At 49.1% G+C, this 9,771-nt stretch overlaps 1 protein-coding gene across 1 annotated transcript; it reads left to right on the forward strand.

The window, feature by feature from the left end:
* The first annotated feature begins 8,294 nt into the window (after positions 1 to 8,294).
* LOC120389117 (olfactory receptor 52B2-like) lies at positions 8,295 to 9,242 on the forward strand. Its single transcript, XM_039511381.1, has one exon. The coding sequence runs from the start codon at positions 8,295 to 8,297 to the stop codon at positions 9,240 to 9,242; it is 948 nt and encodes a 315-aa protein (XP_039367315.1).
* The last annotated feature ends 529 nt before the right edge of the window (positions 9,243 to 9,771 follow it).

Genomic DNA, 9,771 nt, shown 5'->3' on the forward strand with positions numbered 1-9,771 from the left:
GGCTCTGCAATCACATCCGCCAACTCCCTCAGCACCCTTGGATGTGTTAAATCTGGACCCATGGACTTGTGCATGTCCAGCTTTTCTAAACAGTCCTTAACCTGTTCTTTCACCCCTGAGGGCTCCTCCCCATACTGTGTTGCCCAGAGCAGCAGTGTGGGAGATGACCTTGTCTGTGAAGACTGAGGCAAAAAAAACATTGAATACTTCAGCTTTTTGCACATCATCTGTCACTAGGTTGCCTCCCTCATTCAGTAAGGGGCCCACACTGTCCCTGACCTTCTTCTTGTTGTTAACACACCTGTAGAAACCCTTCTTGTTACCCTTCATAGCCCTTGCTAGCTGCAACTCCAGTTCTTTTTTGGCCTGGATTAGAGACTGGATTAGTATATGCACTGGATTTGTTCTCTCCCTCTTGGTTCATTTCCTTCCAGGTGGAATTGAAATCAAATGTTCCAGGCTGAGTCAGTGTGTTAAGGAGTGGCCTGGCTGGAGGGCATTTGGATTCCCACAGCTGAACACTCTGCCTGCTCATCTGGCTAATCAGGAGTATTTCTCCAGTGCGGAGCACCTGGGTTATTAAGCACTGACATTAGACCGAATGAATTTTCCTGCCAAGCGGAACAGGAGTGCCGAGTCCACCTGTATTCAAGTTACTAACACTCTGTATCTGACAAGCATGGTTTGACCTTCCTCTGTAGCTGAAGTCAAAGTGGGGAGGCCCTGATTTGGCTGGATTAGTGTGTTGATTATTTATGATCATTATTTGTGTGTTGGAAGAATACAGACCCCCGCCCCCCCTCCAGCTGAGGGCCCCTTGTGCTGGACAATTTGCAAACATAAGGAGAAACAGGCCCTGCCGCAAAGAGCTGATCGATCAAATTAAGTCAAGACCCGACTACTGTGTGTAACAAACCAGAAAGGGGGGAGGGAGGGAGATGGGGGAGGAGCAGCACTAAGAACGGGTGGTTACATAGGTTTCTGGATGGTCGTGAGACAGCAGAAATGCACAACCCGGCCCTGGCAGTTAGAAGAATGTCCTGGGCCTTTTAAAGCAGATCATATGTTAGGGGAACTAGACGGGCTAGCGAGAACGGGCCATTGAGTGGCGGCTGCACCAGACACACAGCTGGGAGCGTGTGGCTCTCCGTTAGCTTTTGTAACTCTACTTTAGTTCCAATCACACCTCCCACCTTCCAGTGCAGACTGAGCCTCCGTCTCATGAATTCCCAAGACAACCCCTGGTACCAGAGGGGAGACCAGAGGAGAGGGTAGAGATAACAGGGCTGTGGGGAACTACAAAGGATCCATTCTGGAGATGGAACAACTGAAACCCCCAAGGACCTGAAACTCTCGGGCAATGCAGCAGACTCCAGGAAGAGATTCAGGCAGAGCTTCGAGATATATCTATGCAAGCAGCTGGGTTTGGCGAAAAAGAGCGGCAGAGAATTGCAATCTCCTTAAACAGTGCAGGACTTGGGACAGTGGGTGTCTTTACTAGCCTGCAGCTCAGGCTTTGTCTGCACTGGCAACTTTCACTGACAAAAGCGCCAGTGTGGACAGCCCCACGTTGGCAGGAGACGCTCTCCAGCCGACACAGCTCCTGCCGCACAGTAGGGGTGGTTTAATTATGATGGCGCGGAGCTCTATCCTGCCAGCGTAGAGTGGCTACACAGCACAACTTGCAGGGAGCAGCTATAGCAGTACATTTGTGCTGCTGTGGGGTTTGTAGTGAAGACATAGCCCCAGTGAGGCAGAGGGAACAGGTTATTATACACTTTACAGAAATGTGAAGAGCCTTGTGTAGCACAAAACATTTGAAAGGTGAAATTTTCACCTTAGGGTGTCACAGATACCCAACATCACAAACTTTGCATTGGATACCACACAATCATATTATAAGGATGTCAAATATCAGGAGGTAGCTGCGTTAGTCCGTATCCATGAAAACAACAAGGAGTCCAGTGGCCCCTTAAAGACTATCAGATTTATTTGGGCATAAGCTTTCGTGGGTAAAAAACCTCACTTGAACAGATGCATCGGTAGAAGTGAGGTTTTTTACCCACGAAAGCTTATGCATAAATAAACCTGTTATTGTTTAAGGTGCCACCAGACTCCTTGTTGTGATTATAAAGATGAACATGGGTGTGCAGGGTGTTCCCCCGAGGTACAGAGCATCACACTGCATTGGCAGGTTTCTGAGTGAGAGCGGAAGTGGAGTCCTGGAGTTCACACATCACAGGAGCGGGGAGCTCACCAACTCCAGCTTGTTCTGAAAACCTCAGGTTCACTTTGAGAGGATGACGAAGGCTCAGGCTCCCTCTTCCAGCCTTTCCTCTGCATCCCAGCGAATGAACAGCCCCTGCCAGAGCAGGAGTCCATTTCCCTCTTGGTGTGACAAAGAGACCATGCTTATGGCAGGGAAGTCAGGGCGTCTGGGTTCTGTCTATCATCCTGCCACCCAATCTCTATGACCTTGGCAATATAACATCTCCCTGTACCTCAGTTTACCTATCTGTTTCATGGGGCTGTGGTAATAGTGACTATCCTTTGCTAGGTGTTTTGAACATCCTTCAGTGAAAGGTGCTGCACAGTATGATGAGAGCTACTGGTGAGAATTACTCTGATCCTTAGCAACAGAACCGTGTGCTGCACAAAGTGCTGGTGTCTCCCCTCAGGCATCTTCCTATAGATCTCTCTGTCTACTATCTACCCATAGGCGGCAGGTTCGTATAATTTTTGGTGGGGCCCAAAGTGGTGGTCGTCCCCCCCCCCCCCGATCTCACCCTGTAAGCTGATATAAAATGAAGCTACAATGCGTCAGCACCACAAGATTACAAGGGTCAATTAAAAGTGGAAAGTCAGAAGCAGCACTTGCCTGCTTCAATATACGGTATTAAATTTTGTTGCACCTGTTGTGACAAAGTGGGAATGTTCTTAATGTTTTCTCTGAATACTGTGTGGGTGCCTCAGTTTCCCCTGCAAAGTGCCAACTGACGGTGTTGAGGACAAAGAGATCAGGTGGCCTCCTTGTCCGGGGAAGAGACACAAAGGCCAGATGAGGGAGTGTCAGTATGGAGCTGGCTGGGGAAATCGGGAGAGGCCCAGAACTTGGGTCTGGGCTCCCCACCCCCCAAGATGGACCTGACTGAGGGGTCCTGTTTTCTGTACCTACAAGCTCTGTTTTAGACTGTATCCCTGTCATCTAATAAACCTTCTGTTTTACTATCTGGCTGAGAGTCACATCTGACTGCGGAGTTGGGGTGCAGGGACCTCTGGTTGCCCCAGGACCTGCCTGGGCAGACTCGCTGCGGAAAGTGCATGGTGTGAAAGGGCATGCTGAATGCTCCGAGGTCAGACCCAGGAAGGTGTAAGCTTCTTGCCCTGGAGACAGTATGCTCAGAGAGGAGGCTCCTCCAGAGCCCTGACTGGCTTTGTATGGAGTTGTTCCAAAGCATCCCAGCATCCCCTTCCACACCATGCGCTTCCCGGAAGTCTGCACAGGCACTGACACTCCCTCCTCTGGCCTTTGTCTCTTTTCCAGGCATTAGGAGGCCACCTGATCTCTTTGTTCTCCAACACCTTCAGTTGGCACCTTGCAGGAGAGTGGCCCAGGCCATCAGTTGCCTGGAGGCAGGGTGTCAGCCATTCTCTGTGCAGACAGCATCACACTGGCCCTCTAGGGCTTTACAACAATCACACCCCCTTATCCCACCATCTAGAGCCTTAAGAAATGCATTGGGGAAACTGAGACACACAGACAGTATTCAGAGAACACACCTGTATACGACCAGTTACATACTTTGAAGGGTGTAAAATAATCAAATATTGTGCTAAATACAATGATACTCCAAACACCTTCAGTTGGCACCTTGCAGGAGAGTGGCCCAGGCCATCAGTTGCCTGGAGACAGGGTGTCGGCCAATCTCTGTGCAGACAGCATCACACTGGCCCTCTAGGGCTTTACAACAATCACACCCCCTTATCCCACCATCTAGAGCCTTAAGAAATGCATTGGGGAAACTGAGGCACACAGACAGTATTCAGAGAAAACACCTGTATATGACCAGTTACATACTTTGAAGGGTGTAAAATAATGAAATATTGTGCTAAATACAATGATACTCCAAACTGACCACCAAATTTAAGTTGCATGTTTTTCCCCTCAGGTGAGGGTTCTGGGGTGGGGCTGGGGATGAGGGGTTCACAGTGCAGGAGCGTGCTCGGTGCTGGGGGTGCACGCTTTCGGGTGAGGCAGGGCTGAGGATGAGGAACTTGGGGTGCAGACAGGCTGCCCCAGGGCTAGGGCCAGAGAGGACTCCCCATCACCACCACTGGCAGCAGCAAGCTCCAGGGGAGGGACCCCTCCTGCCCCCCACGGCACACACACTCTGCACATGCTCCTAGGGCCCCTCTCAGGTCCAGAAAGCTCACTCCTCCCTATGATGGGTACTGGGGGCACAGGTGGCCTTCCATGTTGCTGCCCCTCACCATAACTTCACTGTGGATGGGGCTGCCCCTTGCCCAGCATGGGGCAGAAGTGGAGTAGGCAGGGTGATGGCTGGCTATGGGACGGGGGAGCAGGGTGTCATAAAATTCACCCAAGCCCCAGCTGCTCAGGTCTAGGAAGCCTCCCTCTCCCATCCCTCCTGTGGCGGGTGGGTTAGTGGGTGCTGGGGGAGGGGGCACTGCCTTCACATGTGGCTTCCTGCCTCCCCTGTGCAGCCTGCTGTGCCTCACTGGGGGTAGGAGTAGGGGCTGGGACTGGGGCTGGGGCAGGGGGGGAATCATAGGGTCAAACACTCAAACATAATAAAAAATCATAGGGGCAAACACTCACGGAAGCTCCAACAGCTGCTAAGGTGAGTGATGTCTGTCTCCTGGCCCGTTTGTGTCTCCCCCAGGTAGGGGCAGGAGAGGAGAGGGGAGGCCCCCTCCACTCCCCTCCCCCTCCTGAGTGCTTTAGCAGCAGTTAGCATTCCTAGTCTTGTGCTAATGCTGCAGCCCTTAGGCTACGGCAGCAGCAGCAAAGGAGAGAGAGAGACGTGCTGTGCGCTCTCTTTACATTCAGGAAGGGAAACTCCGGGGAGGGGGAAAAATCTAGCTCCAAATATTGGTGGAGCAGAGCCCCTGATTATGAATATTCCTGGGGCTTTAGCTCCAAGAGCCCATATAAGTTGGCGCCCATGTATCTACACATCCCGCCTGGGACTTTACAGGCTATCAGACCCTACTGAGTTTTAAGCATTATCCCTATAAGTTGTAAATATACACAAATGCACAGAGCAGCCAATTCCCCTCTGACTCAGCACAGAGCCCAAGAGTTCTCATCTCCTTTGGGAAGGTCCCTTAATTACTGTTTACTCCTAATGCTGGATAAAGAGCACAGAAGCGCAGACAGGCTTGTCTCCAGCCTGTTGACATTCAGATGCCACTTCTCTGCTAGAGTCTGAGTGAACCCCCCTGGGATTGCACAGAGCTATATTATAACTGGAGCACACCCCTATTTCGGCTCTCAGCGTGGGATCTTGCTGCAGATGCTGGAGTGAGAGAGGCGTGGGACATGGCTACCTGAGGGGGATTCCTTGGGAAGACGCTTCCATCTCAATATTCACAGGTACCATCTCTTCCTGAGGAGCTCACCTGCTAAACAAACCCAGTGCAATGTGGGCGTGATGGGATCAATAATTGGTCTCTGGTCCTTTTTGCTCAGCACAGCCAGTAAAAATGCAAGTGTCTTTGTCACAGGCGATGAGTTTGCCTCAGTATCATGGGCTAAAATGTCCCTCTTTGCTGGGCCCTCCCAGGCGGACGGCCTCCAGCTCTAAGGTTACTGCATTTCAGTGTCACAGTAGATCCTTCAGGATGTACAAAACAAGGCCAAATTGTGAGGCCCTGGCCCATAAGTTACCAGGCCCCACTGAGGCAAAATTCCCCTTGGAGTAGGAACTGAGTTGAAACCTCAGGAGCCAGCTGTTTGTCTAACTCTTTACTCCAGTAACCTCTGTGGTAAGGAGTTCCACAGGCCAAATATGGATTATATGAATAAAAAAAATCTTTTTTCAGTGTTATATATTCCCACTTCCAATAGAATTCAATGTTCCCTTGCTCGTGTGTTGTAAGACAGAGTAAATATAAATGCTTGACCCACTTTTTTATCGATAGTTTCATAGGGTATAAGGCCAGAAGGGACCGTTCAATCATCCAGTCTGAATTCCTGTATAACATGGGGCATTAAATTTCACCCAGTTACCCCTGTGTTGAGCCTAATAACTTGTGTTTGACTAAAGCCTGGTCTACACCTGGATTTTATATCATAGAATCCTAGAGCCACAGGGGGAGAAGGAACAGCCAGAGTCAGCTAATCTAAGCCCCTGCCAAGATGCAGGATTTGTTGTGTCTAAGCCATCCAGGACAGAAGACTGTCCAGCCTCCTTTAGAAAACCTGCAGTAAAGGAGCCTCCAGGATTTCCCGAGGCTTCTGTTGCATTGGCTTCCTGTCCGTACAGTTTGGAAGTTTATCCTGAGATTTAATCTAAATCTGTTTTGCTGTAGTTTGAGCTCATGGCCTCTTCTACTGCCCTCTGTGGCAAGAGTGAACAACTGTTCTCCATCTTTATTATGGAAGCCTTTCCAGTATCCGAAGACCACTGCCATGTCCTCCTCAATCTCCTCTTTTTCAAGCTAAACATACCCAGTTCCTTCAGCATTCGCTCATATGACCTCTGGTCATTTCCAGATTCGCTTTGTCCTTCCTATACATTGGAGACTAAAATTAGACACGGTACTCCTTTGCCTTGCATGCTATACCTCCATAAATTACATTGCCTTTTTTTCTGCAACAGCAACAGCAAAAAAATCCACACCCTTGAGAGATTTAGCTATATCAACCTCACCTCGATATAGTTGGCATGGGGATCAATGGAAGAAGTTTTCTATACACTTAGCTACCAACTCTTGGGGAGGTGGATTACCTATACTGATGCGAGAACCCCTGCCATGGGTGTAAGCAGTGTCTACACTGAAGGGGTAAGGCAGAGCCACTATACCATTTAAAGTGTAGACAAGTCCTCAAGCAGACCTTGCAGAAAAACATCCAGTCTGGATCTACAGATATGGAGAACTGGAGAATCCACCACTTCCCTTTGCAGTTTGCTCCAAATGTTAATCACCCTCAGGACTAAAAAATTGACTGTTATTTCCAGCTGCTATTTGTCTGGCTTCATCTTCCAGTTATTAGGCCTTGCTCTGCCTTTCTCTACTAGATTTCAGAACCAGTTATTTGTTTGTGTGTCTCTCTATATATGTATATGTTGCTTTTACCCCCCCTAACTGCTGCCTTCACTTTCCACTGAACAGAATTTGTAGCCAAAGTTGTGTACACTCTTAACTGTGGTATTGAAGCTTCTTAGCTCTCTAATAAGCTCTTCGTAAAGAACGCCCAATTCTCAATTACATTGTTCTCTCGACATTTCTCCTCCCGATCAGTTTTGCTGACAATTTGTTTCAGCTTTGGGGAATTAGCCTTTCTGAAACAAAAAGTATCCATAGATCTTACTGGTTGGAAACTGGTCTCCGTTTGTCCATTTGAACGTAATCCGTTCCATTCTTTGTTTTCCTCTCATCTATCATAAGCTCCCTTCTTTGTCTCTTCTCTAAACTAAACAGTCCCACACTTAGGCATCCAAACATTGTATTTGTTTTGGCCACTGCTGTGAATGAGCCAAGCTGCTATCAGTGATGCCCAGGTCTTTCCCCCGAGACGTGCTCTAGTTGGGATGTTTCCCTCTGGTACATATTTAGTTAAAGGTTTGGTATTTTTCCACTCTTAGATTTTGAGCAACCAAGTGAATGGGGAACTCCCTACAGCATGGACTCTCTAGCCTGGCTCTCATTGCATTAAGGAACAATGATGAATAACCAGCTTCCACACTCGTGTTTCCTGCTAATGCTTATTAAGGTTTCCAGCAACACAACATGTAGGAATTATTGTCAGACAGAGCACCATAAAATATGGAATTGGCATTAGTAAGGGTTTTTTTTTTTATAATTCATTTATCTGAATAATGAACATGTCATTTTTTAGTGTGTCAAGAGAGGACAATCTGCTTCACTCATGACAACAACCTGTAGTAGTACACATAGTGTCTCATATTAACATTGTCTCTCCATCCAGGCATTTGCACTGCGACCATCACCGTAGACACTGATCACATACAATAAGTCAGGGGAACATATGGTACATACAGGAGACACCGTTCTGCCTCAGATTTGGACACCTTCTCCCCTACTCCATGTCAGATTCCAACACAAGCGACTTCACCAACCCCTCCACCTTCATCCTGCTGGGCATTCCTGGCCTGGAGGTAGAGCATACCTGGCTCTCTGTTCCCTTCTGTGCCATGTACATCATAGCCATCTTGGGGAACTCCACCCTATTGTTCACTGTGAAGAGGGAGAGGAGCCTCCATGTGCCCATGTACTATTTCCTCTGCATGCTGGCCATCACCGACCTGGTCCTGTCCACGTCCATCCTGCCTAAAACACTGAGCATCTTCTGGTTCAATTCCAGGGAGATCAATTTCAGTGCCTGCCTCACCCAGATGTACTTCATTCACTGCTTCTCAGTGATGGGGTCTGGGATCCTCGTGGCCATGGCTTTTGATCGCTACGTGGCCATCTGCCATCCCCTTAGACATTCCACCGTCCTGACAAACCCCGTGGTGGCCAAGATTGGCCTGGCTGTGGTGCTGCGCGGTGCCATGCTCGTACTGCCCTCTCCCTTCATAGCGAGAAGGTGGCCATATTGTACAACTAACATTATCCCCCACTCGTACTGTGAGTACATGGCCATGGTGAAGCTGGCCTGTGCCGACATCCGCATTAGTAGTTACTACAGCCTCTCTGTGGTATTGTCTGTTATTGGACTGGATGTGTTTTTTATCACAGTGTCCTACACCCAGATCCTCAGGGCCATCTTCAGCCTCCCCACAAAGGACGCCCGGCTCAAGGCTTTTGGGACCTGCGGCTCCCACCTCTGTGTCATCTTAGCCTTTTATATACCAGGTCTCTTCTCCTTCCTCACACACCAGTTTGGCCACAATGTGCCCCTGCATTTCCATATTCTCAGTGCCAACATGTACCTCCTGGTGCCCCCCATGCTAAATCCTATCATCTATGGGGTAAGGACCAAAGAGATTCGGGGCAGGCTGCTCCATCTTTTTACCCATAAAGGAACCTAAACATTTTCTCCTGGTGCTCTGGCTCTCAGAGTGAGCACAGCTGACTGCTGATGTGGTGCTGGGCCCTCTTTTCTGAATCACTGACTGAGCAGTCAAAAGACATTAAATCCTTTCCTGATCATACTGTGCTGTGTCAGCCTGACAACCTGGGGAACCGGTCTGTGTACGGCTCATTGGGTGGCCACCTTTCTAATTGCTGGTAACTGCACCCTTGAAACCCCTCCGCTTACTCCACCTCTTCAGCCAAGGTTTCTGGTTGCTGCAGCTCCGCTCCCAGCACTGCTCTGGCCCAGGTGGTCCCAAGTCCTGAAATATATAAGAAGTTTGCAATTTTCTGCTGGTCTTTCTCACCAAACCCATCTGCTTACATGACTTGGCCTTGTTGAATTCATGTTGACTCTTTCTGATCACTTTCTGCTCCTCCAAGTGCTTCAGCACGGTTTCCTTGAGGACCTGCACCATGATTTTTCTAGGGACTGAGGTGAGGCTGACCTGTCTGTGGTTCCCCAGGTTCTCCTTCTTCCCTTTT

The sequence above is a fragment of the Mauremys reevesii genome, linkage group 1 (assembly GCF_016161935.1).
Source record: "Mauremys reevesii isolate NIE-2019 linkage group 1, ASM1616193v1, whole genome shotgun sequence".
NCBI lineage: Eukaryota > Metazoa > Chordata > Testudines > Geoemydidae > Mauremys > Mauremys reevesii.